At 46.5% G+C, this 22790-nt stretch overlaps 1 protein-coding gene across 1 annotated transcript; it reads left to right on the forward strand.

Annotated features, from left to right (window-relative positions):
* Window positions 1–4606: 4606 nt before the first annotated feature.
* LOC112236328 (ras-related C3 botulinum toxin substrate 3-like) lies at window positions 4607–18010 on the forward strand. The gene is made up of 6 exons (XM_042317217.1): window positions 4607–6053; window positions 8616–8687; window positions 9510–9627; window positions 16644–16706; window positions 17349–17508; window positions 17703–18010. The coding sequence occupies exons 1-6, from the start codon at window positions 6019–6021 to the stop codon at window positions 17831–17833; spliced, it is 579 nt and encodes a 192-aa protein (XP_042173151.1). The 5' UTR covers window positions 4607–6018; the 3' UTR covers window positions 17834–18010.
* Window positions 18011–22790: the final 4780 nt, after the last annotated feature.

The following is a 22790-nucleotide window of genomic DNA, read 5'->3' on the forward strand; positions in this document are numbered from 1 at the left end:
GACACTGTGTGGACTACTGTGTGACACTGAGACACCATGAGGCTGACACTGGTTACGGATCCTGTGTGGGGGACACTGTCATGTGTGGACGAGAGACACTGTGTGGACGAGAGACACTGTGTGGACGAGAGACACTGTGTGGACGAGAGACACTGTGTGGACGAGAGACACTGTGTGGACGAGAGACACTGTGTGGACGAGAGACACTGTGTGGACGAGAGACACTGTGTGGACGAGAGACACTGTGTGGACGAGAGACACTGTGTGGACGAGAGACACTGTGTTTTGGACACCAGGCACTGTGTTCTGGACGAGTTTCATAGGTGTGTGGAAGTTCTTTGATGGTACTGTGGCTGTGGTTTTTACACATGAGTTTGATGTTGAGGGAGGGTGTCCCAGATCCAGGGGTGTGGTGCTCGAGAGACATTGGCTGTGGTTTTTACACCAGAAATGTTGATGTTGAGGGAGGTGTCCCAGGTCCAGGGCTGTGGCTGTGTTCTTATGGCTGTGGTTTTTACACCATGAGGTTGATTTTCTGGAGGGTGTCCTTCCAGGGGTGTGGCTGTCCCTATTGGCTGTGGTTTTTACACCATGAGGTTGATGTTGAGGGAGGGTGTCCCAGATCCAGGGGTGTGGCTGCTCTCTCCCTATTGGCTGTGGTTTTTACACCATGAGGTTGATGTTGAGGGAGGGTGTCCCAGATCCAGGGGTGTGGCTGCTCTCTCCCTATTGGCTGTGGTTTTTACACCATGAGGTTGATGTTGAGGGAGGGTGTCCCAGGTCCAGGGGTGTGGCTGCTCTCTCCCTATTGGCTGTGGTTTTTACACCATGAGGTTGATGTTGAGGGAGGGTGTCCTGGGTCCAGGGGTGTGGCTGCTCTCTCCCTATTGGCTGTGGTTTTTACACCATGAGGTTGATGTTGAGGGAGGGTGTCCCAGATCCAGGGGTGTGGCTGCTCTCTCCCTATTGGAAGTTATTCTATCTCTCTACCCCCCCCTTTCTCTCTCTTTCCCATCTGGTTTCCCCCCTTTCTCCCACCCCGGTCGTTGGGATAGATCTTATACGTGTCATTGTGTCTAGGTGTGTTTAAAATGCTCCGTTCAGGAAAAGGGAAAACTACTTTTATTCTACTCTGCCTGTTTACTGCTCACAGAAAGCAGCTCTGGACTGAACATCCAGTTCCTCTGGACGGGGGGATCAGTCTTAAGGGATATTCAGTATTTCACTTTGTGCTTCATGTGTCCATTTAGCTTCTAAATAAGAGGTTTTTATAACAGGTGATGGTTGTGAGGAAAGCATGTTATACAACTCGACGTCAATTCAACCTCTCTAGTTGAATGCAGAATGTGGACCGTTCTGATATCAACCCTGGTGGGTTTAATAGTGTTTCATCCTGTGGATGGTACATGTCCAGTGTCATACATGGCTTCCTAAACACCCCTATCTTTTTCTAATGTTTTTGACATGGGGAGGTCTGTTTCTGAGAGCGGCTGTTTTCTCTCTCTGTGTCTCTCTGTGTCTCTCTGTGTCTCTCTGTGTCTCTCTGTGTCTCTCTGTGTCTCTCTGTGTCTCTCTGTGTCTCTCTGTGTCTCTCTGTGTCTCTCTGTGTCTCTGTCTCTCTCTGTGTCTCTCTGTCTCTCTGTGTCTCTCTCTCTCTGTGTCTCTCTCTCTCTGTGTCTCTCTCTCTCTGTGTCTCTCTCTCTCTCTCTGTGTCTCTCTCTCTCTGTGTCTCTCTCTCTCTGTGTCTCTCTCTGTGTCTCTCTCTCTGTGTCTCTCTCTCTCTCTGTGTCTCTCTCTCTCTCTGTGTCTCTCTCTCTCTCTGTGTCTCTCTCTCTCTGTGTCTCTCTCTCTCTCTGTGTCTCTCTCTCTCTCTGTGTCTCTCTGTCTCTAATGTTTCTGACATGGGGAGGTCAAGACTTACAAGACTGAACCCTCATTATAAACTTATCTTTGAGAAGTGCCTGGTTGAGTTCTATCGACACTCTCTCTTAGAATTCACAATTAGAACCTAAAGCATTCCGGTTCCACATCGTCATGGAGTCTCAAGTGTTTTCAATGTTTGGGGTCTAAACATTTCTAACCATTTTTAGTTTGAACCATTTCTGTTGTTTTTTGAAAAACCCATGTTTGTTCTAATCCCAACTACAGTATATTGTTGTCAACTGGACATTTGCCATTTTTTTTTAGAATTTTGATGAATATTTTGTAATGTACTATATAGTATACGGTTAGCGTAAGACTCCCTCTCTCCAGCCCAACGCTGTCCAACGTGTTACTGCTGTTATTTTCATGGACATTTATAAAGGAATCCATCAAAACTGTGATGTATAGAGATGTGGATACAAATCATTCCTGTATAGACTAATCCTCTGAAAGGAACTGTTTGAATCAATCTGTTATGGATGTGTTCCAAATGGAACCCTATTCAGTGGTGGATGTGTTCCAAATGGAACCCTATTCAGTGGTGGATGTGTTCCAAATGGAGCCCTATTCCCTTTATAGTGCACTGCCTTTGACTAAGTAGTGCACTATATAGGCAATAGGGGTGCCATTTTGGAGGCAGGCAGGGTTTTATATCCACCGTGGTGTGTAGTCCTGGATAAGGCGTCTCTAGCTGAACTAGGATCAGGCTGGAATGGACACGGCCCTGCTACATCTCATGGTTGATCCATTTCTGGTGTTTTGACATTTTTACTGTTCAACTGTCCTTGGTGTATTGTGTGAAATAAATTAGACTTGTTTTATTTGTCAGGCCGTGTGCGTGTCTGAAATGTCACTCTGTTTCATATATATATATATATATATATTAATTAATTAATTTTAAAAAAGCCCCATAGGCTCTGGTCAAAAGTAATAGGGTGTCATTGGTCTCTGGTCAAAAGTAGTGCACTTTATAGGGAATAGGGTGCCTTTTCAGACACAGTGTATCTAGTTGATGGTTTTCATGGGGGGAATCTAGAACTCTGGCAGTGGGAGGACTTGGGGGAATCTAGAACTCTGGCAGTGGGAGGACTTGGGGGAATCTAGAACTCTGGCAGTGGGAGGACTTGGGGGAATCTAGAACTCTGGCAGTGGGAGGACTTGGGGGAATCTAGAATGGGTGGCTGTTGTCATTTCTTTCTCACACACTGATTTGATGTGTTGTGTTCCAATCAGAGTCAAACACCTTTCTATCCCTTTTATATTAGTGGTTTGTGTCTCATTCCATGTTTTTAATTCATTTGTAGATCATTCAGTCTAACAACCAGGGTTGCAAAATTCAGGTTATTTTCCTGGTTGGAGTTCTTGGGAAAGTTACTGTCATTCTGAAACCTTACTAACTACAGTGTTCTGTCTATAGATGAAGGTCAGTAAGGTGTTTCTAACAACAATCACCATTCTAGCTTTACCGGGGTCTGTGTGCGACACAGCCACTGTAAGTACAGTAACTGTAAGGCGCAGTATGTATGAGAACCCAAACAGTCCGAGACGTTGACTGTAGTTTTGCCTTCGGTCATGTGATCTTGGCTTATAGAACAGAGGTCCACAGCTCAGGTTTTCATTTGTCCCCTGGCACTAAGTTGATTAAGTAATATCATTGATTGGATAGAGTACACACACACACACACACACCTGGTGGTCCAGGTCAAAATTAGTCTGTTATTTAAAGTTAGACTCTGTGAAATGATGTTGCCACGAGCAACACCGCAGATACTAAGATGAGCGAGATGCACCACTTCTCTCTCACACAGTCACACACGGTATCTGTGCACGTACACGTGTTCACTTCAGAGTGATGTTGCTTCTAGCTTGGTGGCCATGATTTGTTTGTAGAAACAGAATGGAAACTGTGTGTGTGTGAGAGAGTGTAGAGGCGTGAGGGACAGGAGCTTGCCATTGATTGGTCAGGAGGAGAAGACATACTGTAGTTTGTCAATGAAATTTGAGATGGAAAAACCACCAAAACAGGGGACAAGTTGAGCCTCGTGCTTCAATGCTCTTAGTTGTGTAAATTGACCCACTGTGCTGTTTACTGTTTACATCTCTGCCACATCACTGAGGCCACCTTTAAACGGTTAGTAAGGAAAGCAGCACGCAGATGGCTCCCGGGACCGCAGATGGCCCCGGGACCGCAGATGGCCCCCGGGACCGCAGCTGGGCACCCCTGCTTTAGAGTCATAATCTGTGTCCCAAATCAACCCCTAGCCCCTATTCCTACGTCCTACCCTTTTGGGGCACTGGTGCAGAACTGAGAGGATTGGATGGGTATCAGCAATATAATAATTTATTAAACTCTTATAGTGCTATTCGTTATTACATAAAGAATCTCAAAAGTGCTTTAAAAGCAACACACACAAAAAAAGACTAGAAATTTAGAAAACAACATCGTTCATGAGAGGGTCGGGAAGTTGAGGGGTCATCGGAGGGAGGCTGTCGGAGGGGAAAGGCGTGGATGGGTTGAGGGGTCATCGGAGGGGAAAGGCGTGGATGGGTTGAGGGGTCATCGGAGGGGAAAGGCGTGGATGGGTTGAGGGGTCATCGGAGGGGAAAGGCGTGGATGGGTTGAGGGGTCATCGGAGGGGAAAGGCGTGGATGGGTTGAGGGGTCATCGGAGGGGAATGGGTTGAGGGGCGTGGATGGGTTGAGGGGTCATCGGAGGGGAAAGGCGTGGATGGGTTGAGGGGTCATCGGAGGGAGGCTGTCGGAGGGGAAAGGCGTGGATGGGTTGAGGGGTCATCGGAGGGAGGCTGTCGGAGGGGAAAGGCGTAGATGGTCTCTGGAGCAAGTCCAGGGGCAGACGGGCAGCACGGTGTCATCGAGGTGGTGCAAAACTCCACCTATCAGAGGGCACGGTGGAGCTGTTACCATATGGCTTGTACCTATCCAATCCTTTCCTATCTAGAGTAGGGAATAGGGGTCAAGGTTTTTGGTTTAGGATTCTGTTTAGTGCTCCCATTCTTCGGCTTCGTCCCAATTCTCTTCCTTGCTCACATAGTGTGTCCACTTGGCTTGCACACTCCCTGTGGTAGATTTAAAAGCATGGGATTGGTATAAGCATTGGCTGGAGGGGGAAGTTTCCAGCATTGCTAAGTCCACGCAACAACAACAAAACGTGTGCAAGTGCACACTTCAGGAGAGGGGGAAAAGGTTGTTGGTGGTTTGGGACGTGGCCTTCAAGCTCTCATTGACGGATGACAAGGCCTGTGGGATGACAAGGCCTGCGGGATGACAAGGCCTGTGGGATGTGTCCCAAATGGAACCTTTCTCCTTCTATAGTGCACTACTCTAGAGCCCTGGTCAGGAATAGGGTGTTTAGGGAAGAGGAAGAGGGCTCTGGTCAAACGAAGTGGTCTATGTAGGGAATAGGGTGTCTGTTTAGGGAAGAGGAAGAGGACTCTGGTCAGAGGAAGTGGCCAAAGGACCATTTTACTATTATGATGATGATGATGATGACTGTACAAGGTTTGCTTTACTGTTTGTGCTCAGTTCTAATCCTTGTGGTTTTGGTTATTTCCTAATGGCAGGTCAAGCAATAAAACAAATACATTCTAACAAAGTGTGTCAACTGTGGTTATTGATGGTTTGTTTGAGGTGTGTCTCGTTCTCTCTGTGTGTATGTCCATTCTGAAGTCCTTCATCACCAGAACTCTGCACAATAGTCACTACAGAGGAACCCACTGGACACATGTCATATGTCCCAAATTGTCCCTTAATCCCTATGTGTGCACTACTTTTGACCACAACCCATTGGACCCGTAGTGTACAACATAGGGAATAGGGTGTGATTTGGGAAGAACACATTGTCATTTACAGAGTTCAACTGCTGTCGGGGGGAAAAAACAACGTTCCCTTTAAACACGTTCGGTCTTTTCCGGGAGATTCCGCCGGGATTCGACACTGCCTCCCTCCGCTACTGCAGCCTGGTCGCGAGGAGCTGTACCAATTCACTTATTATTAGCGATATCAGAAATGATAAACCATTTGCCATTTTAAAACCAGGGAATAGTCCGTCGTTGGATACCACCACCCTCTGAAAAAATGCAGGCCATCAAATGCGTCGTGGTGGGCGATGGGTAAGACCTGTTGTGTGTGTTTAGGCTGAAAATGTGTCCTTTTTCGAGTCTGTGAGGGCAATTGTTGCAGTAAGGGCTGGGGGTATAGCGGGTTGAATGGGTCGGCGTTCACTTCTCTAGAATCCGCTCTCTCGTCAGTGCGTGAGCGTGAAATGAATGTGGAGCAATTCCATTTTTTATTTTGTTAGCCTACTTTGTAATTTCATGTTATCAATGCATTTGCCAAATTTTCTGCCAGGTTTTGCACAATACATTATAAGTTCGGGTGTGAAATATTCTGTCTGAAATTTAACTAAAGCTATTTGAACGTTTCATTTAAATATTTAAAAAAAATAACTAACTAAAGCTTCTCGGATTAGCAACATTTGGAAACCCATATTTGTCCGGGGGGGGGGGGTTGAGCAGAATTGTGAAATATACATTAATATGTGCATAGTTACAGAAATGTCGCTGGGAGGGCGTGGCTGAGACTCATTAAATGATGTAATGCTTTCACACCTACACAGCCAGCTCCTACCGAGGCACGGGCTACGGATGGGCACGGGCTACGGATGGGCACGGGCTACAGATGGGCACGGGCTACGGATGGGCATGGGCGTCTATGCAATATGCCGTGTTTATATAGCCTTTCTACCATAGACATCTTTGAAAGACAGGTTTACTTGACTTCTGCTACATTGTGATGCGGTGCGGATGCGGCGTAGATTTTGGGTAGTGTGTGGAGGTAGGGTGCACTGGACTGCATAGCGTAGCTAAACAGGGGTGTGGGGGAGAGGCTGTCTAGGATTTTTTTAGGGGATGGGCAACACACACACACACATGCGCAATATTGTACAACTAACCTTGTGGGGACACGTAATTCAGTCCCATTCAAAGGCCTATTTTCCCTAACCCAAGTCTGGGTCCAAGAGGCTTCTTAAGAGCTTCTACCCCCGAGCCATAAGACTCCTGACCAGCTAATCAAAGGGCTACCCAGACCCTCTTTAACACTGCTGCTACTCTCTGTTTATGATCTATGTATAGTCACTTTAACTCTACCTACATGTACATATTACCTCAATTACCTCAACTAACAGGTGCCCCCGCACATTGACTCTGTACCCGGAACCCCCTGTATATAGCCTCCATATTGACTCTGTACCGGTACCCCCTGTATATAGCCTCCACATTGACTCTGTACCGGTACCCCCTGTATATAGCCTCCACATTGACTCTGTACCGGTATATAGCCTCCCCCTGTATATAGCCTCCACATTGACTCTGTACTGGTACCCCTGTATATAGCCTCCACATTGACTCTGTACCAGTATCACCCCCTGTATATAGCCTCCACATTGACTCTGTACCAGTACCCCCTGTATATAGCCTCCACATTGACTCTGTACCGTAACACCCTGTATATAGCCTCCACATTGACTCTGTACCAGTATCACCTGTATAGCCTCCACACTCTGTCCCTGTGCATATAGCCTCCACATTGACTCTGTACCGTAATACCCTGTATATAGCCTCCACATTGACTCTGTACCGGTACCCCTGTATATAGCCTCCACATCGACTCCCAGTACCACCTGTATATAGCCTCCACATTGACTCTGTACCGTAACACCCTGTATATAGCCTCCACATTGACTCTGTACCAGTATCACCTGTATATAGCCTCCACATAGCCTCCACATTGACTCTGTACCGGTACCCCCTTATATAGCCTCCACATTGACTCTGTACCAGTACCGTAACACCCTGTATATAGCCTCCACATTGACTCTGTGTACCTGTATATAGTACCACCTGTATATAGCCTCCACACTCTTGACCTCACCTGTACAGCCTCCACATTGACTCAGTTTATAGCCTCCACATTGACTCTGTACCAGTACCACCTGTATATAGCCTCCACATTGACTCTGTACCAGTACCCCCTGTATATAGCCTCCACATTGACTCTGTACCAGTATCACCTGTATACAGCCTCCACATTGACTCTGTACCGTAACACCCTGTATATAGAACAAATTCTTACTTACATTGACGGCCTACCAAAAGGCCCCCTGCGTGGACGGGGGCTGGGATTAAAATAAAAATATAGGACCAAACACACATCACGACGAGAGACAACACAACAGTCCATAAAGAGAGACCTAAGACAACAACATAGAAAGGCAGCTGTGGTCTGCCAATGTACCCCCCAGCCAAAAGTCTATGTAGGACAGTGTCTGTGTCACACACACACACACACACACACACACACACACACACACACAACACTTTATTTATTGATTTGATTACACACACTCTCACACACACACACACACACACACACACACACTGCCAAACAACCTTTAGCCTTTATTTATTGATTTGATTATCTCTCTCTCTCTCTCTCTCTATCTCTCTATCTCTCTCTATCTCTCTCTCTCTACCCCTCTCTCTCTATATATATATATTTATATATTTATTTTTCAATTTAAGAGCTTTTATTGTCATGGGAAACATATGTTTTCATTGCCAAAGCAAGTGAAATAGATAATAAACAAAAGTAAAATAAACTTTGTCTCTCAGAGCGGTGGGAAAGACATGTCTTCTCATCAGCTATACCACCAATGCCTTCCCTGGAGAATACATCCCCACAGTGTGAGTATCATAGCATGAAGCTGCACTACAATGATGGTGTGTGTGTATGTGTGTGTGTGTGTGTGTGTGTATGCCTGTTTGTGTGTGTGTGTGTGCATGCCTGTTTTTGTGTGTGTGCATGCCTGTTTGTGTGCATGCCTGTTTGTGTGTGTGTATGTTTGTGCATGCCTGTTGTGTGTGTGTGCATGCCTGTTTTTGTGTGTGTGCATGCCTGTTTGTGTGTGTGCGTATGTTTGTGCATGCCTGTGTGTGTGTGTGTGTGTGTGTGTGTGTGTGTGTGTGTGTGTGTGTGCGTGTGTGTGTGTGTGTGTGTGCATGCCTGTTTGTGTGTATGTGAGTGTGTGTGTGTGTGTGTGTGTGTGTGTGCATGCCTGTTTGTGTGTGTGTGTGTGTGTGTGTGTGCATGCCTGTTTGTGTGTGTGTGCATGTGTGTGTGTGTGTGTGTGTGTTTTTGTGTGTGTGTGTGTTTGTGTGTGTGCGTATGTTTGTGCATGTGTGTGTGTGTGTGTGTGTGTGTGTGTGTGTGTGTGTGTGTGAACAACATGTGTGTGTGTTTGTGTGTGTATGTGTGTGTGTGTGCATGCCTGTTTTTTGTGTGTAATGCATGCCTGTTTGTGTGTGTGAATGTTTGTGACTGTGTGTGTGTGTGTGTGTGTGTGTGTGTGCATGCCTGTTTGTGTGTATGTGAGTGTGACATGCTGCATGCCTGTTTGTGTGTATGTGTGTGTGTGTGTGTGTGTGTGTGTCCACATGTGTGTGTGTGTGTGTGTGTGTGTGTGTGTGTGTGTGTGTACTTCTCTGAACAACATCCTGTCCTCTCAGGTTTGACAACTACTCTGCCAATGTAATGGTCGATGGGAAACCAGTGAATCTGGGACTGTGGGATACTGCAGGACAGGAGGACTACGACAGGCTCAGACCACTGTCCTATCCACAGACGGTAACTCACTCACTCACTCACTCACTCACTCACTCACCCCCATCTCTCATTCATTATCACTCCTACACATTCCACATCCTCCATCTTGTGTCTTCCTGGTTCTGCTTAACTCATTCTCCACACAGTTTCCTGTTATTCCACTGTTTTCCTCATTATCTCGCCAGTGCAGAAACACAGCTCCCTGCCTGCCTGGATGCTGCTTCAGAGAAAATGATTAGGGGGGCTATTTTAGCCTTTCACCCATCCCAGCCAGAGAGGAGAATAGTCATATTCTCACACAAATGATCAAGGAACCTACCAGGTACAACCCTAAATCCGTAACCATGGGCACCCTCATAGATATCATCCTGACCAACTTGCCCTCTAAATACACCTCTGCTGTCTTCAACCAGGATCTCAGCCATCACTGCCTCATTGCCTGCGTCCGTAATGGGTCCACGGTCAAATAACCATCCCTAATCACTGTCAAATGCTCCCTAAAACACTTCAGCGAGCAGGCCTTTCTAATCGACCTGGCCCGGGTATCCTGGATGGCTATTTACCTCATCCCGTCAGTAGAGGATGCCTGTTTGCTCTTTAAAAGTGCTTTCCTCACCATCTTAAATTAGCATGCCCCATTCAAAAAATGAAGAACTAAGAACAGATATAGCCCTTGGTTCACCCCAGACCTGACTGCCCTTGACCAACACAAAAACATCCTGTGGCACACTGCATTAGCATCAAATATTTCCCGCGATATGCAACTTTTCAGGGAAGTCAGGAACCAATATGCACAGTCAGTTAGGAAAGCTAAGGCTAGCTTTTTCAAACATACATTTGCATCCTGTAGCACTAATTCCAAAAGGTTTTGAGACACTGTAAAATCCATGGAGAATAACAGCACCTCCTCCCAGCTGCCCACTGCACTGAGGCTAGGAAACACTGTCACCACTGATAAATCTACGATAATCGATCATTTCAATAAGCACTTTTCTACGGCTGGCCATGCTTTCCACCTGGCTACCCCAACCCCGGCCAACAGATCTGCACTCTCGGCAGAAACCTGCCCAAGTCCCCCCGCGTCTCCTTCACCCAAATCTAGACAGCTGATGTTCTGAAAGAGCTGCAAAATCTGGATCCCTACAAATCAGCTGGGCTAGACAATCTGGACCCTCTCTTTCTAAAATGATCCACCAAAATTGTTGCAACCCCTATTACTAGCCTGTTCAACCTCTCGTATCGTCTGAGATCCCCAAAGATTGGAAAGCTGCCGTGGTCATCCTCCTCTTCAAAGGGGGATGATCCTGCCCTGCCTTTCTAAAATCTTCGAAAGCCAAGTCAACAAACAGATCACTGACTATTTTGAATCCCACCGTACCTTCTCCACTGTGCAATCTGTTTTCCAAGCTGGTCATGGGTGCACCTCAGCCACGCTCAAGGTCCTAAACGATATCATAACCACCATCGATAAGAGACATTACTGTGCAGCCGTCTTCATCGACCTGGCCAAGGCTTTCGACTGTCGATCAACGCATTCTTATTGGCAGACTCAACAGCCTTGGTTTCTCAAATGATTGCCTCGCCTGGTTCAACAACCACTTCGCAGACAGAGTTCAGTGTGTCAAATCGGAGGGCCTGTTGTCCGGACCTCTGGCAGTCTCTATGGGGGTGCCACAGGGTTCAATTCTTGGGCCGACTCTTTTCTCTGTATATCTAAATGATGTCGTTCTTGCTGCTGTTGACTCTCTGATCCACCTCTACGCAGGCGACACCATTCTGTATACATCTGGCCCTTCTTTGGACACTGTGTTAACAAACCTCCAAACGAGCTTCAACGCCATACAACTCTCCTTCCGTGGCCTCCAATTGCTTTTTAATGCTAGTTAAACTAAATGCTCTTCAACCGATGGCTGCTTGCACCCACCCGCCCGACTAGCATCACTACTCTGGACGGCTCTGACAACTACAAATACCTAGGTGTCTGGTTAGACTGTAAACTCTCGTTCCAGACTCACATTAAGCATCTCCAATCCTAAATTAAATCTAGAATTGGCTTCGTATTTCGCAACAAAGCCTCCTTTACTCATGCTGCCAAACATGCCCTCGTAAAACTGACTATCCTACCAATCCTTGACTTCGGCGATGTCATTTACAAAATAGCCTCCAACACTCTACTCAACAAATTGGCTGTAGCCTATCACAGTGCCATCCGTTTTGTCACCAAAGCCCCATATACTACCCACCACTGTGACCTATATATGCTCTCGTTGGCTAGCCCTCGCTACATATTCGTCGCCAAACCCACAGGTTCCAGGTCATCTATAAGTCTTTGCTAGGTAAAGCCCCGCCATATCCCAGCTCACTGGTCACCATAGCAGCAGCCACAAATATACCATGCTCCAGCAGGTATATTTCACTGGTCACTCCCAAAGCCAACACCTACTTTGGCAGCCTTTCCTTCCAGTTCTCTGCTGCCAATGACTGGAACGAATTGCAGAAATCACTGAAGCTGGAGACTCATATCTCCCTCACTAACTTTAAGCATCAGCTGTTAGAGCAGCTTACCGATCACTGTACCTGTACACAGCCCATCACACCCAACTACCTCATCCCCATATTGTTATTTATCCTCTTGCTCTTTTGCCCCCAGTATCTCTACTTGCACATCATCATCTGCACATCTATTACTCCAGTGTTAATGCTAAATTGTAATTATTTTGCCTCTATGGCCTATTTATTGCCTTTACCTCCCTAATCTTACTACATTTGCACACACTGTACATAGATTTTTCTATTGTGTTATTGACTGTATGTTTGTTTATTCCATGTGTAACTCTGTGTTGTTGTTTTTGTCACACTGCTTTGCTTTATCTTGGCCAGGTCGCAGATGTAAATGAGAACTTGTTCTCAACTAGCCTACCTGGTTAAATGAAGGCAAAATAAAAAATATATAGTAGTCAGACCAGTGACAGGCCAACCACCAGGATTACTGAGTGGTGTTGTTATAACACCTTAATACACCCTGTCTGCCTCACTAACACATCCTGTCTGCCTCATTAGTACATCCTGTCTGCCTCATTAATACATCATGTCTGCCTCATTAATACATCATGTCTGCCTAATTAATACATCCTGTCTGCCTCATTAACACATCCTGTCTGCCTCATTAATACATCCTGTCTGCCTCCCTGTCCAGAGGAACCCCTGCACACACACAAACACACACAAACACACACACACACACACACACACACACACACACACACACACACACACACACACACAAACACACACAAACACACACACACTGCTGTTGCATTGCGAGGCCCCAGCTCCAGACTCCTCCAGCTCCTCTGTAAGGCTCCCGTACCTGCTCTGAATACCAACACATCCTGTAGTTTCTCCAGCTGCTGTCCTATTCTATACAGAACCTAGAGAGTTACTGAGTCACAGAAAACACAGAGTCCAACACACCCTGTCGTCTCTTTCTATACAGAACCTAGAGAGTCACTGAGTCACAGAGTCCAACTCACCCTGTAGTCTCTCCAGCTGCTGTCCTATTCTATACAGAACTCACTAGAGAGTCACTGAGTCAGAGTCCAACTCACCCTGTAGTCTCTCCAGCTGCTGTCCTATTCTATACAGAACCTTGAGAGTCACTGAGTCACAGAAATACAGAACCAGTCAGAGTCCAACAGAGTCCAACTCCCTGTAGTCTCTTTCTATACAGAACAGAACCTAGAGTGTCACTGAGTCACAGAAATCACAGAGTCCAACTCACCCTGCAGTCTCTCCAGCCTATTCTCAGAACCTAGTCACTGAGTCCTCAGAGTAGTCTCTTTCTATACAGAACCTAGAGAGTCACTGAGTCACAGAGTCCAACTCACAACTCACCCTGTAGTCTCTTTCTATACAGAACCTGAGAGAGTCACTAGAGTCACAGAAATCACAGAGTCCAACTCACCCTGTCCAGTCTCTTTCTATACAGAACCTTGAGAGTCACTGAATCACAGAAATCACAGAGTCCAACTCACCCTGTAGTCTCTCCAGCTGCTGTCCTATTCTATACAGAACCTTGAGAGTCACTGAGTCACAGAAATCACAGAGTCCAACTCACCCTGTAGTCTCTCCAGCTGCTGTCCTATTCTATACAGAACCTAGAGAGTCACTGAGTCAGAGTCCAACTCACCCTGTAGTCTCTCCAGCTGCTGTCCTATTCTATACAGAACCTAGAGAGTCACTGAGTCAGAGTCCAACTCACCCCTCTCCAGCTCTCTATTCTATACAGAACCTAGAGAGTCACTGAGTCAGAGTCCCTCACCCTGTAGTCTCTCCAGCTGCTGTCCTATTCTATACAGAACCTAGAGAGTCACTGAGTCACAGAGTCCAACTCACCCTGTAGTCTCTCCAGCTGCTGTCCTATTCTATACAGAACCTAGAGAGTCACTGAGTCAGAGTCCAACTCACCCTGTAGTCTCTCCAGCTGCTGTCCTATTCTATACAGAACCTAGAGAGTCACTGAGTCAGAGTCCAACTCACCCTGTAGTCTCTCCAGCTGCTGTCCTATTCTATACAGAACCTAGAGAGTCACTGAGTCAGAGTCCAACTCACCCTGTAGTCTCTCCAGCTGCTGTCCTATTCTATACAGAACCTAGAGAGTCACTGAGTCAGAGTCCAACTCACCCTGTAGTCAGAGTCCAACTCACCCTGTAGTCTCTCCAGCTGCTGTCCTATTCTATACAGAACCTCCAGAGAGTCACTGAGTCAGAGTCCAACTCACCCTGTAGTCTCTCCAGCTGCTGTCCTATTCTATACAGAACCTAGAGAGTCACTGAGTCAGAGTCCAACTCACCCTGTAGTCTCTCCAGCTGCTGTCCTATTCTATACAGAACCTAGAGAGTCACTGAGTCAGAGTCCAACTCACCCTGTAGTCTCTCCAGCTGCTGTCCTATTCTATACAGAACCTAGAGAGTCACTGAGTCAGAGTCCAACTCACCCTGTAGTCTCTCCAGCTGCTGTCCTATTCTATACAGAACCTAGAGAGTCACTGAGTCAGAGTCCAACTCACCCTGTAGTCTCTCCAGCTGCTGTCCTATTCTATACAGAACCTAGAGAGTCACTGAGTCACAGAGTCCAACTCACCCTGTAGTCTCTCCAGCTGCTGTCCTATTCTATACAGAACCTAGAGAGTTACTGAGTCACAGAGTCCAACACACCCTGTAGTCTCTCCAGCTGCTGTCCTATTCTATACAGAACCTAGAGAGTCACTGAGTCAGAGTCCAACTGAGTCAGAGTCCAACTCCCTGTAGTCTCTCCAGCTGCTGTCCTATTCTATACAGAACCTAGAGAGTCACTGAGTCACAGTCCAACTCACCCTGTAGTCTCTCCAGCTGCTGTCCTATTCTATACAGAACCTAGAGAGTCACTGAGTCAGAGTCCAACTCACCCTGTAGTCTCTCCAGCTGCTGTCCTATTCTATACAGAACCTAGAGAGTCACTGAGTCAGAGTCCAACTCACCCTGTAGTCTCTCCAGCTGCTGTCCTATTCTATACAGAACCTAGAGAGTCACTGAGTCAGAGTCCAACTCACCCTGTAGTCTCTCCAGCTGCTGTCCTATTCTATACAGAACCTAGAGAGTCACTGAGTCAGAGTCCAACTCACCCTGTAGTCTCTCCAGCTGCTGTCCTATTCTATACAGAACCTAGAGAGTCACTGAGTCAGAGTCCAACTCACCCTGTAGTCTCTCCAGCTGCTGTCCTATTCTATACAGAACCTAGAGAGTCACTGAGTCAGAGTCCAACTCACCCTGTAGTCTCTCCAGCTGCTGTCCTATTCTATACAGAACCTAGAGAGTCACTGAGTCAGAGTCCAACTCACCCTGTAGTCTCTCCAGCTGCTGTCCTATTCTATACAGAACCTAGAGAGTCACTGAGTCAGAGTCCAACTCACCCTGTAGTCTCTCCAGCTGCTGTCCTATTCTAGTACAGAACCTAGAGAGTCACTGAGTCAGAGTCCAACTCACCCTGTAGTCTCTCCAGCTGCTGTCCTATTCTATACAGAACCTAGAGAGTCACTGAGTCAGAGTCCAACTCACCCTGTAGTCTCTCCAGCTGCTGTCCTATTCTATACAGAACCTAGAGAGTCACTGAGTCAGAGTCCAACTCACCCTGTAGTCTCTCCAGCTGCTGTCCTATTCTATACAGAACCTAGAGAGTCACTGAGTCAGAGTCCAACTCACCCTGTAGTCTCTCCAGCTGCTGTCCTATTCTATACAGAACCTAGAGAGTCACTGAGTCAGAGTCCAACTCACCCTGTGTAGTCTCTCCAGCTGCTGTCCTCCATTCTATACAGAACCTAGAGAGTCACTGAGTCAGAGTCCAACTCACCCTGTAGTCTCTCCAGCTGCTGTCCTATTCTATACAGAACCTAGAGAGTCACTGAGTCAGAGTCCAACTCACCCTGTAGTCTCTCCAGTCTCTCCAGCTGAGTCAGAGTCACAGAGTCCAACTCACCCTGTAGTCCAGCCTCCTATTCTATACAGAACCTAGAGAGTCACTGAGTCAGAGTCCAACTCACCCTGTAGTCTCTCCAGCTGCTGTCCTATTCTATACAGAACCAGAACCAGAGTCCAACTCACCCTGTAGTCTCTCCAGTACAGAACCTAGAGAGTCACTGAGTCAGAGTCCAACTCACCCTGTAGTCTCTCCAGCTGCTGTCCTATTCTATACAGAACCTAGAGAGTCACTGAGTCAGAGTCCAACTCACCCTGTAGTCTCTCCAGCTGCTGTCCTATTCTATACAGAACCTAGAGAGTCACTGAGTCAGAGTCCAACTCACCCTGTAGTCTCTCCAGCTGCTGTCCTATTCTATACAGAACCTAGAGAGTCACTGAGTCAGAGTCCAACTCACCCTGTAGTCTCTCCAGCTGCTGTCCTATTCTATACAGAACCTAGAGAGTCACTCATTGTTTTTCCATGCAGTGTGTCTTGTTTAGTCAGCCTGTTTAATATACTGTCTGTTTCCTGTGCCTGAACAGGACGTGTTCCTGACATGCTTCTCTCTGGTGAGCCCTGCCTCCTTTGAGAACGTCAGAGCGAAGGTGAGAGTCTCTATCGCCCTGCTAAATTACAGTGATGGTAATATCCCTAATATGGTCAGCTCCACATTGTACAGTAATATCCCTAATATGGTCAGCTCCACATTGTACAGTAATATCCCTAATATGGTCAGCTCCACATTGTACAGTAATATCCCTAATATGGTCAGCTCCACATTGTACAGTAATATCCCTAATATGGTCAGCTCCACATTATACAGTAATATCCCTAATATGGTCAGCTCCACATTGTACAGTAATATCCCTAATATGGTCAGCTCCACATTGTACAGTAATATGGAAAAAATGGAGTCCCATAGGGCGGTGTACAATTGGCCCAGCATCGTCCGGGTTTGGCCCAGCGTCGTCCGGGTTTGGCCCAGCGTCGTCCGGGTTTGGCCCAGCGTCGTCCGGGTTTGGCCCAGCGTCGTCCGGGTTTGGCCCAGCGTCGTCCGGGTTTGGCCCAGCGTCGTCCGGGTTTGGCCCAGCGTCGTCCGGGTTTGGCCCAGCGTCGTCCGGGTTTGGCCGGTGCAGGACGTCATTGTATATAAGAATTTGTTCTTAACTGACTTGCCTAGTTCAATAAAGGTTCAAATTAAATGAAGATGAACCCTTGACCTTTGACCTCTATGTGACCTTGAACAGTGGTACCCGGAAGTGCGTCACCACTGCCCCAACACCCCCATTATCCTGGTGGGCACGAAGCTGGACCTGAGGGACGACAAGGACACTATTGAGAGGCTGAGGGACAAGAAGTTGTCCCCAATCACCTACCCTCAGGGCCTGGCCATGGCACGGGAGATAGGTGGGTGTCTGTGGAGGGTGGTGTTTTAGTTTGAGAACGAGAGCGAGGATGTAGTGTGTCTGAATGTGTTTCTGACAGCTTCTTTCAGCTCTAGTGTTCACCTGTGTGTGAATTCACCTAGTTTCTGACTGACCAATTGGATGTGTGTCTGTCCTCATCCCCTTCTCTGATTGGCTGTCTCCTGTCCCCTACAGGTGCGGTGAAGTACCTGGAGTGCTCAGCCCTGACCCAGAGGGGGCTGAAGACGGTTTTCGACGAGGCCATCCGGGCCGTCCTGTGCCCGCCACCAATCAAAAAGAGGCGCAAGAAGTGCACCCTCTTCTGAGAGGGGGGGCGAGGAGGAGGGGGCCTGCAAGAAATTAAAACTGAATCTACTGCTAATCTATCGCTGTCAGTGTCTCAAATACTACCCTAGTCCCCCTTTAACACTGGCCAAAAGTAGTGCACTATGTAGGGAATAGGGTTGTTGTTTGAAAAGGAGCAGAAGTGCACTATGTAGGGAATAGGGTTGTTGTTTGTAAGGGAGTAGTAGTGCACTATGTAGGGAATAGGGTTGTTGTTTGAAAAGGAGCAGAAGTGCACTATGTAGGGAATAGGGTTGTTGTTTGTAAGAGAGCGGTAGTGCACTATGTAGGGAATAGGCAACGCTTCACAGATATAGGTTGAACTTGAAATGTGTGTCCCAAATTGCACCTGATTCCTTAAATAGTGCACTACTTTTGACCAGGCCCCACATAGGGAATAGGGTGCACTTGACCAGGACCCACATAGGGAATAGGGTGCACTACTTTTGACCAGGTCCCACATAGGGAATAGGGTGCACTACTTTTGACCAGGACCCACATAGGGAATAGAGTGCACTACTTTTGACCAGGTCCCACATAGGGAATTAGGGTGCCATTTGGGAAACAGACTAAGGCACAATTAATTGAACTCCTCTTTAGGACTTTTTTGTGACCGATGCCTTAAATCAATTGGGTAAATTGAACAGGTCAGTGTCTCAGAGAGAGAGGCCATTGAACGGGTCAGTGTCTCAGAGAGAGAGGCCAGTCTGAGTAAATGGAACGGGTCAGTGTCTCAGAGAGAGAGGCCATTCTGGGTAAATGGAACGGGTCAGTGTCTCAGAGAGAGAGGCCATTCTGGGTAAATGGAACGGGTCAGTGTCTCAGAGAGAGAGGCCAGTCTGGGTAAATGGAATGGGTCAGTGTCTCAGAGAGAGAGGCCAGTCTGGGTAAATGGAATGGGTCAGTGTCTCAGAGAGAGAGGCCAGTCAGGTAAATGGAATGGGTCAGTGTCTTAGAGAGAGAGGCCAGTCTGGGTAAATGGAATGGGTCAGTGTCTCAGAGAGAGAGGCCAGTCTGGGTAAATGGAATGGGTCAGTGTCTCAGAGAGAGAGGCCAGTCTGGGTAAATGGAATGGGTCAGTGTCTTAGAGAGAGAGGCCAGTCTGGGTAAATGGAGTGGGTCAGTGTCTAAAGAGTCAGTGAGGCCAGTCTGGGTAAATGGAATGGGTCAGTGTCTGGGTAAATGGAATGGGTCAGTGTCTCAGAGAGAGAGGCCAGTCTGGGTAAATGGAACGGGTCAGTGTCTCAGAGAGAGAGGCCAGTCTGGGTAAATGGAACGGGTCAGTGTCTCAGAGAGAGAGGCCAGAGAGAGGCCAGTCTGGGTAAATGGAACGGTGTCAGTGTCTCAGAGAGAGAGGCCAGTCTGGGTAAATGGAATGGGTCAGTGTCTCAGAGAGAGAGGCCAGTCTGGGTAAATGGAACGGGTCAGTGTCTTAGAGAGAGAGGCCAGTCTGGGTAAATGGAATGGGTCAGTGTCTCAGAGAGAGAGGCCATTGAATGGGTCAGTGTCTCAGAGAGAGAGGCCATTGAATGGGTCAGTGTCTCAGAGAGAGAGGCCAGTCTGGGTAAATGGAATGGGTCAGTGTCTCAGAGGCCAGAGAGGCCAGTCTAGAGATGGAGATGGAGGAACAACCAGTCTGGGTAAATGGAATGGGTCAGTGTCTCAGAGAGAGAGGCCAGTCTGGGTAAATGGAATGGGTCAGTGTCTCAGAGAGAGAGGCCATTCTAGAGATGGAGATGGAGGAACAACCATGGAATGGGTCAGTGTCTCAGAGAGAGAGGCCAGTCTGGGTAAATGGAACGGGTCAGTGTCTCAGAGAGAGAGGCCATTCTAGAGATGGAGATGGAGGAAACCATAATGGGTCAGTGTCTCAGAGAGGCCAGAGAGGCCAGTCTGGGTAAATGGAACGGGTCAGTGTCTCAGAGAGAGAGGCCAGTCTGGTCTAGAGATGGAGATGGAGGAACAACCATAATGGGTCAGTGTCTCAGAGAGAGAGGCCAGTCTGGGTAAATGGAACGGGTCAGTGTCTCAGAGAGAGAGGCCATTCTAGAGATGGAGATGGAGGAACAACCATAATGGGTTGTACATCTGATACTGTCCTGATTAACTCAACTTCTTTCCTCCATAAGACAAAATACAGAACTCACACAGACACACACAGGTGATTGGTTTATGTCTGTGACCAGTACAGTACTGTAGTACCAGGTGATTGGTTTATGTCTGTAACCAGTACAGTACTGTAGTACCAGGTGATTGGTTTATGTCTGTAACCAGTACAGTACTGTAGTACCAGGTGATTGGTTTATGTCTGTAACCAGTACAGTACTGTAGTACCAGGTGATTGGTTTATGTCTGTTTATGTCTGTAACCAGTACAGTACTGTAGTACCAGGTGATTGGTTTATGTCTGTGACCAGTACAGTACTGTAGTACCAGGTGATTGGTTTATGTCTGTAACCAGTACAGTACTGTAGTACCAGGTGATTGGTTTATGTCTGTAAACCAGGTGATTGGTTTATGTCTGTAACCAGTACAGTACTGTAGTACCAGGTGATTGGTTTATGTCTGTAACCAGTACAGTACTGTAGTACCAGGTGATTGGTTTATGTCTGTAACCAGTACAGTACTGTAGTACCAGGTGATTGGTTTATGTCTGTAACCAGTACAGTACTGTAGTACCAGGTGATTGGTTTATGTCTGTAACCAGTACAGTACTGTAGTACCAGGTGATTGGTTTATGTCTGTAACCAGTACAGTACTGTAGTACCAGGTGATTGGTTTATGTCTGTAACCAGTACAGTACTGTAGTACCAGGTGATTGGTTTATGTCTGTAACCAGTACAGTACTGTAGTACCAGGTGATTGGTTTATGTCTGTAACCAGTACAGTACTGTAGTGTACCAGGTGATTGGTTTATGTATGTAACCAGTACAGTACTATAAGTACCAGGTGATTGGTTTATGTCTGTAACCAGTACAGTACTATAAGACCAGGTGATTGGTTTATGTATATAACCAGTACAGTACTGTAGTACCAGGTGATTGGTTTATGTCTGTGACCAGTACAGTACTGTAGTACCAGGTGATTGGTTTATGTCTGTGACCAGTACAGTACTGTAGTACCAGGTGATTGGTTTATGTATATAACCAGTACAGTACTATAAGACCAGGTGATTGGTTTATGTCTGTAACCAGTACAGTACTATAAGACCAGGTGATTGGTTTATGTCTGTAACCAGTACAGTACTGTAGTACCAGGTGATTGGTTTATGTCTGTAACCAGTACAGTACTGTAGTACCAGGTGATTGGTTTATGTCTGTAACCAGTACAGTACTATAAGACCAGGTGATTGGTTTATGTCTGTAACCAGTACAGTACTGTAGTACCAGGTGATTGGTTTATGTCTGTAACCAGTACAGTACTGTAGGACCAGGTGATTGGTTTATGTCTGTAACCAGTACAGTACTGTAGTACCAGGTGATTGGTTTATGTCTGTAACCAGTACAGTACTGTAGTACCAGGTGATTGGTTTATGTCTGTAACCAGTACAGTACTGTAGTACCAGGTGATTGGTTTATGTCTGTAACCAGTACAGTACTGTAGTACCAGGTGATTGGTTTATGTCTGTAACCAGTACAGTACTGTAGTACCAGGTGATTGGTTTATGTCTATAACCAGTACAGTACTGTAGTACCAGGTGATTGGTTTATGTCTGTAACCAGTACAGTACTGTAGTACCAGGTGATTGGTTTATGTCTGTAACCAGTACAGTACTGTAGTACCAGGTGATTGGTTTATGTCTGTAACCAGTACAGTACTATAAGACCAGGTGATTGGTTTATGTCTGTAACCAGTACAGTACTATAAGACCAGGTGATTGGTTTATGTCTGTAACCAGTACAGTACTGTAGTACCAGGTGATTGGTTTATGTCTGTAACCAGTACAGTACTGTAGTACCAGGTGATTGGTTTATGTCTGTAACCAGTACAGTACTGTAGGACCAGGTGATTGGTTTATGTCTATAACCAGTACAGTACTATAAGACCAGGTGATTGGTTTATGTCTATAACCCTACAGTACTATAAGACCAGGTGATTGGTTTATGTCTGTAACCAGTACAGTACTGTAGTACCAGGTGATTGGTTTATGTCTGTAACCAGTACAGTACTGTAGTACCAGGTGATTGGTTTATGTCTGTAACCAGTACAGTACTATTAGTACCAGGTGATTGGTTTATGTCTGTAACCAGTACAGTACTGTAGGACCAGGTGATTGGTTTATGTCTATAACCAGTACAGTACTATAAGACCAGGTGATTGGTTTATGTCTGTAACCAGTACAGTACTATAAGACCAGGTGATTGGTTTATGTCTGTAACCAGTACAGTACTATAAGACCAGGTGATTGGTTTATGTCTGTAACCAGTACAGTACTATAAGACCAGGTGATTGGTTTATGTCTGTAACCAGTACAGTACTGTAGGACCAGGTGATTGGTTTATGTATATAACCAGTACAGTACTGTAGTACCAGGTGATTGGTTTATGTCTGTAACCAGTACAGTACTGTAGTACCAGGTGATTGGTTTATGTATATAACCAGTACAGTACTATAAGACCAGGTGATTGGTTTATGTCTATAACCCTGCAGTACTATAAGACCAGGTGATTGGTTTATGTCTGTAACCAGTACAGTACTGTAGGACCAGGTGATTGGTTTATGTCTGTAACCAGTACAGTACTGTAGTACCAGGTGATTGGTTTATGTATATAACCAGTACAGTACTATAAGACCAGGTGATTGGTTTATGTCTGTGACCAGTACAGTACTATAGACCAGGTGATTGGTTTATGTCTGTAACCAGTACAGTACTGTAGTACCAGGTGATTGGTTTATGTCTATAACCAGTAACCAGTACAGTACTATAAGACCAGGTGAT

The sequence above is a fragment of the Oncorhynchus tshawytscha genome, unplaced genomic scaffold (genome assembly GCF_018296145.1).
Source record: "Oncorhynchus tshawytscha isolate Ot180627B unplaced genomic scaffold, Otsh_v2.0 Un_contig_2750_pilon_pilon, whole genome shotgun sequence".
NCBI classification, from domain to species: domain Eukaryota; kingdom Metazoa; phylum Chordata; class Actinopteri; order Salmoniformes; family Salmonidae; genus Oncorhynchus; species Oncorhynchus tshawytscha.